Raw genomic sequence first — 19348 nt, 5'->3', positions numbered from 1 at the left:
AAAATTTGGTTAAAGAGAGGAAAACACAACGTGACATTCCCTACAGTGTGAAAAATATGCCGGCTTGTGTGTGACACAAGGCTTTTCTGGGAAAACGGGAAACGACAGAGGGAGCAGTAAGATCAGGGGTTTGGGGCCGGAAGGGAGGGGAGGGGATGAAAGATGGAATCTAGAGTGTTCCAAGGGCAACAGGGTATATATAACATTATGCACATTTCTTAACACACACAGTATAGACAACATCAACAGTGAAGCCCAGTGTTGCCTGTGAAACTTTGTGAATAACAATGTGTCAATATCGCTTCAGCAATTGTAACACATGGATCAGCAAGGAGGCAAACAGCCAGTAAGGGCAGACACAGTGTAGGCAGGGGAGGGGATCAGATGGAAATACTGTGCCACTCTGCAAAGTAAAGGCTGCTGGAAAAATTAACAAGAAACCGCTAACAAACAATAATAAATAAGTTGCATTAAGAAACGAGACGGAGAACATGAAACTTAAAAGGAGTCTCTTAAAAACCAAGCACGTTTTAAAGACAAGACACTTTGAAACTCTCTTTAGATATTGATCTGTTGAGTTGAAACGTTTTAATATCTTCATTATAAGGGGGAATGGAGTTATAAACTGGATGTGTCTTCCTAGTCAACCATTTCAGTGAATAATTTGATAACACTAAAGAAATATTTTTCATTATAAATAATTGAAAAACACACACAAAAAAAACAGCACATACAGTCTCTGTATCCTTCTTCAATTGAGTCTAGCTTGGCTGTTCTCAGAATTCATAACTGAAGGCCCTCATGGTAAATCATAGCCATCACTGGATTAAAAACAATAAACACCAAAAAAAACAAAGAAACGTGTTTTTCACTAGGAAGAGATCAAATATCCTATGGGCTCACACCCCTCAGTCCTTAATTAAGGAAAAATTACCCACTTACAAGGATGATGAAATATAATGTATAATTATATGGGGAATGCATATCATGAAGATATTAACACTTTGCAATTAAACACATTGATCACCTTTGTTCTCTTAATGAAATTCTTCATTTGAGTAGCCCAGGAACACATTTTATTTTTTTGGCCTCCCTTTTTTAAACAAAAAAAATCGTGCACTTCAAAAATACATCAATTCATAGCTTGGCATTTTCTCTCTTTTCTGTGACCATGATTTCAAAATGCCCTGTAGAGATGAGCAACTTGAAAATGTTCAGGCCATGTTGGTAGTGAAAGCCGGGTGAGCTAAAAGTTTCCCATCAGATTTGTCTGATAGTGTCTTGATGTATGAAGCAGAATCCCACCCCCCAACATTGTGTTGACCCTGGCTTCCAGTCTGAATCCCCGAATCCCACTCTGGGCCAAGTTGGATCCATCTCGCCCACTCTTAAGATGAGCAAGTTTGGGAAAACATGAAATGTAATTGGGAAAATGACATTGTAAAGACAAGAGGAATGTCAAAAGATGCAGGTTCTGCCTCTAAATGAAACTGTCTCTGTTCATGCCGCTGCAGAAGTAGTAATGGGGTCCACTGACAAGTCTCTGAAATTCCACCAGAAATGTGTCAGCTGTGCCTGTGTGTGCAGATCTGAAGACAAATGCTTGGGAGTACTTAAAAATGCAATGGAAGTATTTCAATATTTTAACACAGCATACGAATTAGAAATACACTTCTGGGGGTGATACTGTGTTGGTTCCCTCCCCACCTCCCACCTCTTTCAAAGCCATTGGCGATCATTCGGATAGCAGTGTACTCACCAAAGGAGGGGGCTTTGGAAAGATCGTGTAAAAGCAGAATGGAAAAGAAATGGAATTTTCCCATGAGCCTTTTGAAGTCCCCTGTACAAGTCACGTACACAACGTATGTATTTGTATTTTGGGAAGTCATATGAATACCTGATGAAATCCAAGTTCAAGTCCTTTGCCAGTGAGATGGGTCTCACTCCTGACACCCCACGAGTACCAGAACAGAATTGTATTCCCTCAGATTTTCAATTGTATGGTTTTCAGAAGTAGATTGCCAGGCTTTTCTTCCACGACGCCTCTAGGTGAATTTGAATCTGCAACCTCTCTATTAGTTCTTTTGTTTGGGTGGCTAACCGTTAGCCCTACCAAGAGATTCCTAACCACATGCAAGTGAAGGTTATCATTTAAATCCCACCAGCCGCCCCTCAGGAGAAAGTTGGTAAGCATTCAACTTCCAGAAAGATTTTAGTCTCAGAAATCTGAACGTTCTACTCTATGCTTCAGTTTTGATATGACTCTGAAGCAACTTGACAAAGAGTTGGGTGGTGAAAACAGTTACACGCTTCACTGCTAAAAAAAAAACAAAAAAAAACAAACCAAGATTGGAGGTTCAAGTCCACCCAGAGGTACCTCAGAGGAAAGGCCTGGCTATCCAGTGATTCTGAACGATAGACCATTGAAAACCAGATGGAAACAGAAAACTGGTTTCGGTGACTTTTCCTGATTATTCTGAACGTGTTACAATGAACATAGAATCAAATTGAAGGTGGGCAAAATCAGAAAAAGGGGCATGAATTAAGTTACCGACACTAACTTGTTATTGTCACAAATGATGATTGGGGGACGAGACGGAGGGGATAGTAACCCTTTCGTGACATGTTAGGACATATGGAGATGAGGGGGGCGGGAGGCATTCAGAAAGTTGATGGAAAACTGGAAATGAAAGATAATGAGGCGATTGTTATCATTGAAATGAAAGGAAATGTGTAATTTGTTGACTATGGAACTGATGACCTGCTATGTAAGCCTTCATTCAAGTCACAATAAAAAGTTTTTTTTTTGTTTTTTTTTAAATAAAGCAAATGACATTTTTTCATGACCTTTCTGAAGCCCCCTCATGTAGCAACCACCTGCATTTTCAGACATTCAGGTTTCTCGGGAAACCTCTGTCCCAGTTGCAGCATGTGCTGCCACCTAGTGGACATCAGTGTAACTGCAACCTGAAGAAATGGGTCCCACCCCACCAGTACAGCCAAACACTCCACTGGGACATATGTGTCCCACATAATTGTATCAAGAGCCACACAACCTTGAACAAAGTGTTTTCTCTTGATTTCAGCATGTCTACACCCAACCCACTTCCTTCAAGTCGATTCTGACTCAGGACAGAGTGGAACGGCCCCATAGGGTTTCCAATGCTGGTTATCATTACAGAAGCTGGACTGTGATTCCTTCAGAATTGTTGATGGGTTCAAACCTTTCTGTTTTCAGGCCTGGCACGGAATCACTACAACACCAAGATTCAAAACACACGCCATCAGCCAAAAATTCAACGCAGAAAATAATCGTATCAGGAAAGGTCCACAACGGGAAGAATGCTGGCTTTAGCACTAATGGTTTGCGTTCATCTGCTAACAGCCAAAATTTGGAGATTTGAATCCACCGAGAGGTACCTTGGAACAAAGGTCTGGCATTCAGTTTCAGAACCAGCAGCCACTGAAAACTCTGTGGAGTTTTCTCTGACACACACGGGGGGCGCCATGAGTGAGACCTGACGTGAAGCCAAAAGGTGTGTAGTTGGTTTTTACATTGTTTGTGGGAGTGAAGCTGGAAGAGAGATTTACAGCAATATGCACCTGGGCTCCTAATGCCCGACTGCCCACCAAGGGGACACCATCCTTACCTTCTGAATAGTGTGACAAGGTCAGCAGGCTAACACAAGAGGCTCCAGCCCCCGAGCCAAAGATGGTCACTCGCTTGGGGTCTCCGCCGAAGGCTCCGACATTCTCCTCAATCCATCGGAGGGCTTGGATTTGATCCAGTAACCCATAGTTGCCTTTTGCTGCCTGGTCTCCGGTACTTAAAAATCCTACAAAGAAACACAGGTGTTAACGTTTGTCGCAGACAAAATATACATGAACAACATCACGATCCTTTGAAAAGATATCTCATATTTCCCTTGATCTTGCCAACCCCATCAATTAGGAGGATTCCTGGTGTGGCACTAGGATCAGCACTGTACAGCAAACCACAAGGTCAGCGGTTCAAACCCACCAGCTGCTCCCCAGCAACCCTCTCTAGCTCGCTATGAGTCAGAACTAACTCGATAGCCCTTAACAACAACAGCAACATCACTTAGATAGGAAGCCTGGTGGCATAGTGGGTTAAGTGTTGGGCTGCTAACTGAAAGGTTAGTGCTCCAAACCCTCCAGCCACTTCTCGGAGGGAGAAAGAGATGGTAGTCGCTTCGGGAGAGATGGCAGCCTTGGAAACTGTATGGGGCAGTTCTACTCTTGTCCTCTAGGGACACTAGGAGAGGGAACAGAATTCTTGGAAGTGCGTAGGGAGGGATGGGGGCGCTGAGTGGGCGTAGAGGGGCAATAGATGAGAAGCAACATTGGAGAAACATTTCTGTGGCATACAGGATGGTTTATTGGTAAGCATAGCACTGAGCTGGTAACTCCAGGGTCAGCGGTTCAAATCCACCACACCATCCTCTGGAACCCTACACAGAGTTGATGTAAGTCAAAACGTACTCAATGACACTTAGCAACAGCAACAATGAATATTGTTTTTTATTGGTATCACAGTGCAGTGTGTCATCTATGGATATGAAGTGGACTCAGACATAGGACAAAATTCATCTAAAGGAGGTCTATGTTCTGTGGTTCCCGGTAAGGAGCTCTGGTAGCGTAGTGCTTATGAATCGGGCTGCTAACCTCAAGGTCAGCAGTTTGAAATTACCAGCCGTTCCACGGGAGAAAGATGAGGCTTTCTGCTCCCGTAAAGATTTACAGCCCCGGAAACCCTACATAGGGTCGCTATGAGTCGGAACCGACTCCACGGCACATAACCACCACTATGATTCCTGGTGCCATCGAGTCAATTCTTACTCAGAATGATCCCACATGATAGAGTACATCTTTCCGGGAGCAGATCCACAAGTCTTTCTCCCAAAGGGCCACTGCGTGGGTTCGAACCGCCAACTGTTGGGTTAGCAGCAGGAGTTTTTAAGAGGTGCAGAATGGCACCAGACAATACCAAGAATAACAAGTGTTATCACTAGCTTCAAAGTCGCATTCTTGTACCCAGTTTCATTCTCTTCGGCAAAATGCCAAAGATGTCCAGGTGTAAAGAAAAAATATGTGTTTATCTATGTGGTTGTGTGTGTGTTTCTCTCTCTCTCTGTATTTATTTATGGATTTGCATATGTGTTTATGAGGCCTGGTGTGGTACTGTACCATAAGAACTAGACTACTAACCACAGATCGGCAGTTCAAACCCACCAGCCACTCGGTGGAAACCCTATACAATAAGTAGGAACCTACTGGACAGCACTTAAAACCAGCAGCTATAAGTGTTTATGGCTCTGTGTTTGTGTGTACCTCTTTGTCTCTGTGTGCCTGCATATATGCAAAATCTTAGAATGTCAATTTTTCCACCCAAGTTTTTATTACCAATTTCATTTCTTTTTTTTTTTTTTTTCATGCTGAAGTTTCAAAGTAAGCCAGAAACATTAGAGAGGTCCGTTTGTAAACATTTTAGCAAGCACCTCTACTTTAAGTTTGTTATATACTTAAACGTGTATATAACAAACAAATGTCCATCACGCCAAGAAACTTCTAATTTCATCCCAAAACCAATTCATATTCAAATTCCCCCAACGGTGTCAACAACTGATTTTAGAACTGGCATACTTTTATTTATTTATTTTTAAAGCAAGATTCCTGTCAATTGCGAATGGAGATTTCACTCAAGGTATCAAAAGTTTTTCAGCCCCTCCCCTCCTCCCTTAGAAGGTGGAAAGGAGAAACTTTTAGGCATTTTTTACAATCACAATGATCCATTTTCTAAATCTATTTTATTCCCTTTTCCTCACACACAGCAAAATCGCTCAAGTTGGGGGAATGAAAACTTATTTTTCTCTGTTGATTGAATTTGTTTAGCACAAAGACATTCACTTTCTTGCTCGGATTCAAAATCTGAAATGTTTTCTCAAGCAGCCTCTAAGTGTAAATCACCACACAAAGTTGAATATAATTTCATATCCAAATCTCTACCAGATAAGCCCTTGAGCCAAAAGACGTCTTTGGAATCCAATATCCTTTTCCTCATTCCTATTTTCCTGGATCCAAACAACCTAACTTACACTCCCTCTGTTTTCTTCAAGAGCCATATTTCAATCTCTGGTACCCATAGTACACTTGATTGTCACTCTGAGAACGCCCGGTGGGTTTGAACCCCCAATCTTGTGGTTAGCAGTCCAAAGCTTATCCTACAGGGCCACAAATGTCATTTACTCCTCTACAAGACGCTCTGGTGTTACCGTGGGCTGATTACATGTTGGGCTACAAACAGAAAACTCAGCGTTTGTAATCCACCAATGGTCTCCGAGGAAGAGGGATGAGGCATTCTCAGGTCTGTAAAGCCGACAGTTGTGGAAACTTTAGGAGGCAGTTCTACTGTGTGCTTTAAGAACCAGCATCATCTCAAAGGTGGTTTGGGGTTGGTCATCTTATGTGGGTTTATCTACGACAGACCCATCTGAGCCTTAAAAATCACATCGACAATCGACAAGAGAGTGGCTTTCACAAACAGAAATTTACTCTCTCATAGTTCAGGACATTACGAGTTCAAAGTCGGTCAGGTCTGAAGGGAGGTCTCCCCACTTTGTGATTTCCTGGGGGACTGAAGAACACCTGTGGCTTGCCATCTCTCTTCCACCATCTTTGCTTACTCAATCTGAAGCTTTTATGTACTGTAAGTGATTGAGGAATGCCAAACCCTCAATGGATGCTATCTCATTAACATCACAAAGAAAATGCATTTTCAAATGGAATCATAACCACAGGAAGGGAGTCTGGGATTTACAAATCAGGCCTAAGTTTTGGAGGACACAATTTAGTTCCTCACGCTTGGTTTTTGTTTAGTGATGTCGAGTTGGTTCCGACTCATAGTGATCATCTGCATAGGGTTTCTGAGGAGTGGCTGGTGAGCTTCAACCATCGACCTTGAGGTTCAAACCGGCTTCTGTTTTTGGTGTTGTGGTTTAGTGACATCAAGTCCGTTCTGACTCAAAACAATCCTGTATAAGGTTTCTGAGGAGCGGCTGTTGAATTTGAAGCACCCGTCTTGAAGTTCAAATCGACCTTGCAGTCCAGTGCATTATTCCACCGAGCCCCACCAGAACTCCTCATGCTACTTCATTCACGTAGACCCCACGTGCACGCTGGTAGGATGGTCCATGCTTAGCAGTCCCATGTAGACTTCAGTTTTACAGGAGATATTGTGGTCTTATCTTTGCTGTAGGAAACCCATCTGCATTGTTCTTTCGTGTATTCACTTCCCTACCCCACTCATAGGAATGGGATTGTGTAACTCCAAATACATGTTATCAAATGCCTTCAGGTTGATTCTAAATCATAGGGTTTCCAAGGAGCAGCTGGTGGGTTTGAACCTCCGACCAAAACATGTTGCTATAATGGGCTGCAGTGGAGATGGCAACACAGCTACTACACGGTGGAACACCACGCGGCCAGCTCCAGTGCCATCCCATAATCAGATGCTCATCTCTTCTTGTGTTCCATGGAGTTTTCAGTGGCTGATTTTCAGGAGATAGCCAGACCTTTCTTCCAACTCTTCACCTAGAATCTCTACTGAAACATGCTCAGAATCACAACAACACACAAGACACCACTGACACACGGGTGGTGGCGATCCAAGAAATGGACAGGCTGGGAATCTAACCTGGGTCTGCAGCATGGAATGCTAGACTTCTGCCTCAATCCAAACCTAACCCTTTCAAATCACATCCCAAACCAAACATAACAATAGTAAGAGATGCTTTTGAGTGACAGCTTTTAACATGCCAAAGGAAAATCACCCAGATACCAGCTCCACATGAGTGGATGGACATTATAAACCCAGTAGTGTTTTTTTGTTTTGTTTTGTTTTGTTTTCTGCCTGTCTGTGAAAAATACTCAATTGGAGCAAAGGGGTGGGGGTGGGGGTGGGGTTACAAACAAATGGAGCAGCTGCAAAGAAACCAGCAGGAAGTTGTTGGTTTTTTGTTTTTCTGTCCTAAAAATCCTATCCACAAAATGCAAGTCACCACCTCTGGTATCTGTATATAAATACAACATCCTAATGACAGGATCCAAGGATTTCTTTAAAGGGCATCCCTAAACATCACAGCAGTTGAAGTTGGATATTAGCTCAGGATGATCTGAAATGTTCGGATTTCACCAGACACAACTTCTCCCTTACCCCCACCCCCAAATTTAATTAGCGATTACTAATTAGTGTTTCATGCCAACAAATACTTTGTACCACCCTGCATTTACCACCAAACCTTTTACATACTTTTCTGTGAAGATGAATGGGGTAAAATTCCTTTTCATTATGTAGATCCTTAAAAAGTGGCTGGGAATGCCACTCTGAGTGTATGTGAGTAACTCTAAGACAATCCTCTCTCCCCAATTAGAGAGAGCCATGGTTAATTCCTAAAAAGACCCATTGATTTTCTACATGATAGGTTCTAAGACATCGATTCTCCAACCACCTCTCCCCAGCTCTCAACTGATGCAAAACTACACCAACCGACTTGCTAATTTCATTTCTGCCAAGTGTCAGCGTGAGGCTTTTCAACCTAAGCAAAGCCACCAGCCTGGATTCAAGGAGAACAAAGTCCTCCTTAGCTAAATGTGACAGCCGTAACCTCACCAACAAGCAGACTTGTTAATATTCCGTATCCATCCTCCTCTTCATCATCCTTCTCACAGCATCCGTGGAAGGGTTTGATCTTTGCGATTTTGAACTCCTTCCAAGATCTCCTCGGAGGTGGCTGAGGGTGACCGCTTCACCGAGCAAGCTCTGAAGTTAAATGGACAAATGTGGTTTGAAGGCTAATGTTTCCACACAGGCTCCCAAGGAATCTTCATTTTCTGCGACATTCAGGGATTTTAATTTATTATTATTTTTAAAGCACAATTAACAAATCGGGTCTGTTGCAGGTACGCCGGGACAGATGCCAACTATTTTATTTCCTTTCCTGAGACCTCATTCTTTTCATCTTCTGCTCCCCTGGTGCTGGAGTTTTCAAGAATCCAGGTCTTGGGCGGTTGGGGGTTCAAAATAAATACCAGCAGGCTTCACAAACTTTGTTAAAAAATCTCATGATCTTTTCATTCCGTTTTTCTACCAACTTTTTTTTTCAAAGCCTCCTCACAAATGAATGTAAACCAACCCCTTTGTAATCAAGTCATTTTCAATTCATGGTTGACCCATGTGTGACAGGGTAGAAATATGTGCCACAGTTGCTTTACTTTTGTTTCCAACACCCCCCCCGCCCCCCCGCATAAGTTGGGCTGCTAACCTCAAGGTCAGCAGTTCGAATCTACCAGCCACTCCGTGAGAGGAAGATGAGGCTATCTGCTGTTGTAATGACTTACAGCCTGATGGCATACTATTACCACCGCTACCGATCTTTACAGAAGCAGATCTCCAGGACTTTCTTCAACAGCACTGCTAGGTCTGTTTGAACTGACAACCTTTAGTTTAGCCGCCAAGCACAAGCTGCTTGGACTACATGAACTCCTGAGGTTAAAGAAAATGGCTTGTTACAGGTACAAGAATCATAAATACCATTGGGAACATGAATATTCCTTTCCATTCATCAGTCTGTATTAACCAAGACTGTCTCTGAAGACAGGCAGGTGTAGGGGATCAGGTACGCATAAGACAGCTGTGTGTGGTGGCGTGGGGGACTGGAGGGACAGCAAGAGAAAGGCTTACTAGTTAAGGCTACCTTCTTACCTATAGATTCAGGGGAGTGGGTTTCTTCTGTTTCCCTTTTTTAAAGTTTTCAAAGACAGCTTGTACACCTACAACACTAATGGTGTGTGGTTTTTTTTCCTTTTGATTGTAGAAACCCAAATGAATGTAGCTAGTATTTCTGGGACTCCTGGTGTGGCGCTGTGGGTTAATGTGCTGGACTGCAAAGTTGGCGGTTCAAACTCACCAGCCACTCCTCAGAAACTCTATATAGGGTTGCTACGTGTGGTGCTGTGGGTTAATGCGCCCGACTGCAAAGCCGTTTGAAATGCAAGGTCGGTGGTTCAAGCTCACCAGATACTCCTTGGAAACCCTATACAGGGTCACTCTGGGTTGGAACCAACTTGACGGCACTTAACAACAACAACAACATGAGTCAGAACCGACTTGATGGCACTTAACAACAACAAAAAATATCTTTGGGAACACTACCCAAGGACTCCTGGTGTAGGTTAAGCCTTGGCCGGAGAACCACTAGGTCAGTGGTTTAAAGCCGCTCCTTGTAAACCCTGTAGAGGGTCGCTATGAGTCAGAACTGACTCATGGGCACTTTACAACAGCTCCAGATTGTACCTGCACACGTGAAAGAGAGTGCACTTGCGTGTCAAAAACAGGAAAACCTATCAATCAATGACTTTTTGATTTGGGTACAGTACCTATGAGAACCCTAGTGGTGTAATGGTTAAGCGCTGCTGATCAAAACGATCGCGGTTCAAATCCACCCAGAGGCTCTGAGGGAGAAAGACAATGGTCCGTAAAGACCCAACAAACAAACCTCCAAAAACCCCACTGCCATCGAGCCAACTCAGAAAGACCCTACATGGCAGAGGGGGATGGTTACATAGGGTTTCGAAGACTGTCATTGTTTATGGAAGCAGAATGTCATGTCTGATCCCTAGGAGGGGGTTGGCAGGTTCGAACCACTGACCTTTTGGTTAGCAACTGAGTGTTTACCCAGTGCACCACGGAGACACCAATAGTAACAGCGAGAGCCTAGGAAGCTTTGTAGGGGCAGTTCTGATTGGTCAGATCGAACTGCTAACAGTCGAGACACACTTGACATCATGCAAGAACAACAAGAAAATACAACAGAGCTTTACAAACTTCCTGGAGGAAATCTCACGATCTTTTAAACTACATTTTCCCCACAAACTTTTTTTCTGAAGCTTCCTCCAGTATATAAACAGCATGCACTTTGCCATTTTAGTTAGATTTCAGTGCACATTTAGGTTCACGACGCTGTGTGAGCATTATCATTATTGCTCACTAAAATCCAGGGGAACAAACTTTTGCTCCTGGGAAGCAGTCTCTCCCTCCTCCCAATAACCTCTGACCTCTTTTTCACTTACATACGTTGCCTATTTTGGAACATTGCATAGGATTCGGCTTTAAAAACAGGTAAGCATAGAGGAACCTGGTGTGGCACTAAAGGATAATTTAATGGGCTAGACCACACGGTCAGTTTGAAACACAAGGTTGGAAACCCCATACAGGGTGGCTATGGATCAGAAGGAACCTTGCTGTCGTTGTTAAGAGCTGTTGAGTCGATTCTGACCCATAGCATCCCTGCATAGGGTTTCCAAGGAGCAGCTGATGAACTTGAACCACCAACCTTGCAGTTCAAAGGGCTTCACAGTCTGAAGCATTAACTCCACAGCAGAGCTCCAGAAGGGAATCCAGACAGCATGAAATCTACAAGTGTGAAATCAACAAGACTGCAAAGGACAGATGTTGCAAGATTCTACTTTTAGAAAACACCTGAGGTTTTAAGTAATTTTGCCCCTCTTATGGACAGGCACTTTGGTGTGGCACCCTAGGATCAACATTGGACTGCTAACTGCAAAGGTCGGCAGTTCAAACTCACCTGCTGCTCCTGTAAAGGGTTGTTGTGAGTAGGAGCTGACTGGAAGGCACACAGCAACAACAACAAAGTTTGGTCTCCACACCTTCTAGTATTTTCAGCTGATGCAACAACTTTGGGCTTTCTAAGATTCACTGTCCTTTAAATAAAGGTTTTAAATCAGCTATGTTTATGTAGCCCTCTAAATCCTCAACGAAAGATACAAAAAGGAAAGTTTTTCCTAGTCGTAAGGTAGAGGGTACATATACCAGTGATGTGAGGGATAATATATATATATATATATACCCCCTCACCTTCCCCCCTTGCACATCCAGAGCAAATTCAGTCAGGGTGGTGGTGGTGTGCCATGGAGTTGGTTCCGACTCATACCAAGCCTGTATAGGGTTTTTGAGGCTGTAAATCTTTATAGGAACAGAATGCCTCATCTTTCTCCCACAGAACAACTGGTAGTTTTAAACTGCTGACCTTGACATTAGCAGTCCGACTCGTAACTTCTATGCTACCAGAGCTCTTTAATTCAGTCATGTTATTGTTGTTAAGTGCCGTCGAGTCGGTTCCAACCCATAGCGACCCTGTATAGGGTTTCCAAGGAGCAGCTGGTGAGCTTAAACCACCAAATGACTTTGCAGTCTGACGCATTAACCCACAGAACCACACCAGGACTCCATAGTGTTGTAATTGTTGTTGTTAAGTGCCACTGGTTACAACTCACGGCAACTTGTAACTAGTGAGTTTGAACCAACAACCTTTGTGGTTGAAACCGACCTTGAGTATCCTATAACGCCACACCAGGACTCCAGTCACACAGCTGTTGTTGTGGTTAAGTGTCCTTGAGTCGGTTCCAACTCACAGCGACCTTGTGTAGGGTTTCAGAGGAGCGGCTGGTGACCTTGAACCACCGACCTCGCTGTCGACTTTGCAGTCCAGCACATTAACCTGCAGCACCATACCAGAGTTGTTGTTGTTAAGTGCCGTTGAGTTGATTTTGACCCACAGTGACCCTATATAAGGTTTGCAAGGAGCAGCTGGTGAGCTTGAACCACCGACCTCGCTGTTCAAACGAGTTTGCAGTCTGACGCATTAGCCCACAGCGGGATGGTGTTGTTAAAATAAGGGTTATGGAAAAAAGAAAAAAAATCTTAAAAAAGAAAAATGTCACTTGTCCTCGGCACATCTAGGTGGAGTCAATATATGTCGGGAATTGGAAGGAGAAATGAGAATTTTTATTGTATCTTAAGAAGTCTTAGTGCTAACTTCAAGGTCGGTGGTTCAAACCCACCAACTGCTCCGTTGCAGAAGGATGAGGCTGTCAGATCCCGTATACTTCTGAAGTCATGGAAACACTAAGAACAGTTCTACTCTGTCCTATGGGGTTGGTCTGAGACTGAAGCCCCTCAAAGCCAGTGGGTGGATGGGTGAGGTTGCCAAGGGGAGTTTCAGATTGTGATCCCAATGTGGCCACTGTTCTGTAAAAGACCTTTGGTCTTTGGGATGACAACATGGGGCTTGGGAGGCTTGGGCACCTCTAACATTTCATGTGCTGCTATTGTATGGTGAGAATCCCCCTGAGACGTGGCATGTTGTTGTTGTCAAGTGCCGTCGAGTCGGTTCCGACCCACAGAGACTCTGTATAGGGTTTCCGAGGAGCAGTTGGTGAGTTTGAACTGCCGGCCTTGCAGTTCAAACGGATTTGCAGTCTGGCGCATTAACCCACAGCACCACATTTTAATTCGTGAGCAAGAACACGTGAATACCACCTCTGTCACTTTGCTTCAGGAGATTACAGCGACAAGCAGAGGAGGTCCTTTGGGTAGTTACGAATCAGGATCCACTTACTTGTGAAAACAGAATTTTACCACCTTCCATATCTATTTGTTTAGTGTTTAAGCCTGAGCCTTCACCTGCAGTCAGCAGCTATTGTTTAATTAGATTCTCAATAATCTTGCTAAAGCAATAAGACACATGCACACCCATGTATGTAAGCACACAGCATTGAAGTTTAAGGAACAGGCTCCAAACGGAAATTCTTTAAATACAAATTCTGCAGTGAGGATGGAAAAAGTTGTGTTGGGGGGGTCACAAAAACTCTGGTGATGAAAACTCAGTGTTGTTAGGTTCCTTCGAGTTGATTCGACTCACAGAGACAAGACTCACAGCAGCCGGGTGCACAACAGAACAAAACACTGCCGGTTCCCGCACCATAATTTTTGTTATGTTTGAGTCCATTGCTGTTCCGATCCATCTCTTTGGGGCCCTTTCTCTTTTTCTCTGATCTTTTACAAAAACTTTAGGAGAGGTTTGCAACAGATGAGAACCAAGCAAACACAACGCACTTATCTGCATTCTTTGACTTTTGAGAAGAAGTATCCCCTGAAGGTCTTTATTACAAATGTACACCTTTTTTTAATTGGAACAATTTTTGACACAGTGCAAGGGCATGCCCTTGGAAAGGATGGATTGGGGGGAAAAGGAGGTTGCACATTCACAGGGATTTGATTGGCCAAGCTGATTAGCATTTAGCATCTCCATTTTCACTCTTTATTTTACTTAAAAATGACAAGAGTGAAAGCTAATGTCCCCAGTTAGTGTATCAAATTATCACATCACTGTTTCACAAGATCAAAGTCTACTTCCACACCCAGTGGAATAATTGTACGATAATTTCGACGGTCACATGACTGTGTATGCCAAAGGTTTCCAAAAAGTATAAATAATGAAGTCCTTGTATTACTTTCAAAACCTGTATTATAATCTCATTATGGAGAGTACATTGGCATAACATATACAAACTGCTTCATGGTTAGAGTTCGGTTGACGCAGACACATAAAACCCTGTGTACTTTGTGCATAAAAGCTTACATTCTGAAGCACCTGGTTTGTAGGGTGCTGCTGTTTAGAGTGGGCGCCCGAACTCCCATTTTGAGTGTTGACACACATTCATGCTCAGTTTACCTTCTTTCTGATCATTAAACAGCAAGGAGGTGGAAATTTAGCCCTCAGGCAGAATGTGTCTCAAAGAAAATTACCAACCGCTCGGAAAGGGGTCACATTAAAAGGGAGTGGGAGGAAATGTGGAATAAAACTCAAAACCATAAAAAGACACCAGGCTTACTACGAGCCAGACAGAGACTGGAGGAACCCGGAGATTATGACCCTGTGTCCCCCTTTATACCTAGAAAGGAACACACCCAGGAGGTTCAATTTTCGGACAAACAAAAGGCAGACCTTGAGGAACAACACTAAAAGGTAGGCATGTCTTAGAAGGACTCAGCATCAAAGCGAGAAGGGCAGCATTTATCCACGGACAAAATTTGGAAGGTTTGGGAAAGGGGGAAGAATGGGCACAGGAATCTCAGGGAGGAGATGGTCCAGTAGGTGACATTCAGAGAGAGGAAGCCATGTGTAGCGTTTGCTGAATGCCAAACTGATTGATCTGCTACGTAAACCATCACTCAATTCACAGCGAAAAAGTTAAAGAAAACAAGGAGATGACATAGCCCTTCGCCACCTTAAGGAGGGGAACGCTTGTCCAAAGGGGGCATGTGCTTAAAGATTGACAGTTGAAATTCCAGGACCATAACCCCAATGTGGTCAGAGAACCCCAGAGTTAATCCTGCCAACTTTTCAGATCTGCCTGTAGGTTCGCATCCCAATCATGGTTTTATTCCCATGGTTCCATCCTGCATGGAATGAACTCATCGGCCACCAATCACGAATTGGTGACTATTCTCTTATTCTTTATTGTCTAGAAATCAGCCAGGACTCCTAGTATTGTGCTATAGGATAAGCACTGGACTTGGAACCACAGGGACAGTGGATCAAACCCACCAGCTGCTCCTTGGAAACCCTGTACAGGTTTCACTAAGAGTCAGAATGGGCACTATGGAACTTAACAATAGCAAAAAGAAATAATAATAAGTAAGACACATAACCAGGAATCCTTTGCATGCCCTTTTGGCCTCATACCAAAGGTCTCCAGTATGCCAAAGACTTGTCTTTGTCTTGGTCCGGTTTAGATGCCATAATAAAGTGATCTTCATACAACGTGAGGGACCCCTTGTGTGGAGCCACAAGGTCGGAGGTTCAAACCCACCAGCTGCCCCTTGGAAACCCTACACAGGCTGGTTATAAGGTGGAACTGACTCAATGGAACTTAACAACAACCTATAATGTGAGGACTTCTGGTTTAAACCATAAGGTCAGTGGTTCAAATGCACCAGCCACTCCTTGGAAACCCTATACAGGGTCATATTGAGTCGGAACTGATTCGATGGCACTTAATAACAACAATATAATATGAGGTCCCGGTGTGACTCGGTAGGATAAGCACTGGAGTACTAATTGCAATGTTGGTGGTTCAAACCCACCAGTTGGACCTTAGAAAACCTACATAAGGGAAACCAACGCGACCATTCAAAAAAACAAAAGAAAACACCAATATATTTGCATATAGGGGCTTTTCTCTCCTAGTACTAGAAGAAGACAAGGAATAAAGAGAGGCAGAGTACTTGTAAAAGTTTAGCCACAGAGGAAACCTTATGATTAACAGGGGGCCACTGTCAGATGTAGTACCAGAAGATGAACACATTGTATCTAACAGAGTGCTGGAAGATGAGCCCTCAGGTTGGAAGACACTCAAAACATGACAAGGGAGGAGTGGCCTCCTCAAAGTAGAGTTGACCGTGATGACGTGAATGGAGTAAAGCTTTGGGGACTTTCATGTACTGATGGGGCACAACACACAAAAACAGGAGAAACAGCTGTAAACATGCATGAATAATCAGAACATAGGCTGTAGGATGCATGAATCTAAGCAAATTGGAACTTGTCAGCAATGAGCAGGAATGCATGAAGAACAATAGCGTAGGCACACTGAGCTGAATCTATTTGGTTTGCTATGCTGGGAACAACAACTTTAAGAAAAATGTCATTCAGTTCATTGTAAACAACATTTCAAGATCTGTCGTGAAGTATAAGGCTGTCTGTGATAGGCTAAGAATCCACACTCCAATTTATACCACTATCCAACTTTACTCACCAACCACTAAAGACAGTGATGATGAAATTGACGAATTCTACCAACTTCTTATAACTTGAGTTATGGTTTTGGAGGAGAATACTGCAATTGCCATGGGCTGTCATAAAAACCAATAGTTCTGTTTCGGAAGAAGTGCAGCCAGTGTGCTCCTTAGAGGCCAAGATGACCAAACTTCGTCTCTCATACTTTGGGCATATTGTCGCTGGAGAAGGATATCATGTTTGGTAAGATGGAGGGTCGGAGAAAAAGAGGAAGACCCCCAACGAGATGGATTGGCCAAATGGCAGCATGGCTCAGCATCGGACATTGTTTCGTTCTGCTGTGCATAAGTCTATGAGTCGGTGCCTGCCACCTCAATGGCACCTAACAACAACAACCAACTTCTTCAGTCTGAAATGGGTGAAACATGCAATCAAGATTATTGATAATTATTGGTGAAAGGAATGTGGAGTTACAAACAAGGGGTTGTTGTTGTGTTGTTGTGAAGTGTCATCGAGTCGGTTCCGACCCATAGCTACCCCGTACAGGGTTTCCAAGGGTGTAAATCTTTACGGGAGTAGAAAGCCTCATCTTTCTCCCGCGGAGCGGCTGGTAGTTTCGCACTGCTGACCTTAAGGTTCGCAGCCCGATTCGTAACCACTACGCTATCATATATCATTAAGGAAAATATGGCCTTGATGATAAAACCAATGCTGGAGACGGCATGATAGAATTTTGCAACATAAATGACTTGTTGATTGCAAATACCTCTTTTAAACAACATGGATGTTGATAAGTGTTGTCCAGGTGATTCGACCTCATAAAAGAAGTCTACACATGGACCTCGGCAGATCGAACACACAGACGTCAAATTGACAACATCTGTGGAAAGAGACTGCAGAAAAGCTCCCTATCATCCGCCCAAACAAGGCCGAGGGCAGAATATGGAACAGACCATCTATTGTTCATATGCAAGGTTGGACTGAAACTGAAGAAAATTAAAACAACTCCAAGAGAGCCAAAATATGACCCTGACTATATCCCACCTGAATTTAGGGACCATCTCAAGAACAGATTAGACACTATTTGCTGAATACCAGAATAGTTGTGGGATAACATCAAGATCGTCATACAGGAAGAAAGCAAAGTGGTTCTTAAAAAGACAATAAAAGAATAGAAGAAGACAAGAATGGAGGTCAGAAGACACTCGGAAACTTAATCTTGACTGTAGAGATGCTAAAGCAAACAGAGACAGTGAGGAACCAAAATGAACTGGCAAAAGAATTTCTAAAGGGCAGTCTGATAAGACAAAGTCAAGGATTATAATAAAGTATACAAAGAGCTGGAATTAGAAAACCAAAAGTGGAGAACATGCTTAGCATTGATCAAGCCGAAGGGACTGAAGAAAAAAAAATCAAGCCTCAACTTGCAATATGAAATGAACCTTGGGCAAAACATTAAATGATGCAGAAAGCACAAAAAGAAGATGGGAGAAAACACAGTCACTGTACCACAAAGAAATGGTCGGGGTTCAGTTACCTTTTATGATTGTTTATATTTATTTTATTTATTATAATTTTTCTGACAAAAATTTAATGGCACTGAAGGTAGAAATCCAAGGTACACTGAAGGCACTGGTGAAAAACAAGGCTCCAGGAATTGACGGAATACAAATGGAAATCTTTCAATAATCTGCATGAAATTTGGAAGATAGCTACCTGGCCAAGCTATTGGCAGAGATCCAGAGTTGTAGATCACATTTCAAAATAAGGTGCAGAAATCAAAGAAAAATATCAATAACATCACATGTAAGTAAAATTTTGCTGAAGATGATTAAAAAATGGTTGCAGCAGAACATTGCCAGAGAACTCCCAGAAACTCTAGCCAGATTCAGAAAAGGAAATAGGGATTTCATTGTTGATGTCAGAAGGAGTTTGGCTAAAAGCAGAGAATACCAGAAAGATGTTTACTTGAACCTTAATGCTCATGCAAAGGCTTGCAACTGTGTAGTTACTGACAAACCAGGATAACAGCACAATGAATGGGTATTCCAGAACTTTCTCTGTTCTCATTAGAGCAATTGTTAGAAAAGAACAAGAGGGACTTTGAAAGGTTTCAAATCAGGAAAGGTGTGCCCCAGGGTTGTATCCCTTTCAACATAATTATTCAATCTGCATGCTGAGGAAATAGTCTGAGAAGATGGATTCTAAGAAGAAGAACAGGGTGTCAGAATTGGAAGAAGACTCATTAATAATCTGTGACACGGAAACGATACAACCTTGCTTGGAATTGAAGAGGACTTGAACTCCTTATGAATGACGATCAAAGGCTACAGTCTTCAGTATGGATTACAACACAATGTAAAGAAAACACAACCACACCAGGACTCTAATAAAACCCTTACAACTGGACAAATATATATAGCATCATGATAAAATTGAGAAAGGGCTGTGGTTGTCCAAGATTTCAGTTTGCCTGGATCTACTATCAACATTCATGAACACAGTAGACAAGAACTCAAACGGCTTATTTTACAGGCAAATCTGCTGAACAAGACCTCTTCAGAGTACTGAGCAAATATATCAGTTTGAGGATTAAGGTGCACCTGATCCAAGCCATGGTATTTACAATAGCCTAATATGAATGTGGGAGCCCCGGTGTGGCGCTGTGG

The 19348-nt window shown here is 42.9% G+C and overlaps 1 protein-coding gene across 2 annotated transcripts in view; it reads right to left on the bottom strand.

Annotated features, from left to right (window-relative positions):
• The window catches only part of NLGN4X (neuroligin 4, X-linked), a 258034-nt gene that overhangs the window by 17727 nt on the left and 220959 nt on the right, over window positions 1-19348 (bottom strand). For both annotated transcript variants that reach the window (XM_006835650.1, XM_006835651.1), the window contains one exon: window positions 3651-3836. In XM_006835650.1, coding sequence (XP_006835713.1) covers window positions 3651-3836 — 186 coding nt within the window. The remainder of the gene's footprint in view (window positions 1-3650; window positions 3837-19348) is intronic.

This window comes from Chrysochloris asiatica, unplaced genomic scaffold (genome assembly GCF_000296735.1).
Source record: "Chrysochloris asiatica unplaced genomic scaffold, ChrAsi1.0 scaffold00018, whole genome shotgun sequence".
NCBI classification, from domain to species: Eukaryota; Metazoa; Chordata; class Mammalia; order Afrosoricida; family Chrysochloridae; genus Chrysochloris; species Chrysochloris asiatica.
This window is presented reverse-complemented; position numbering and strand designations above follow the sequence as displayed.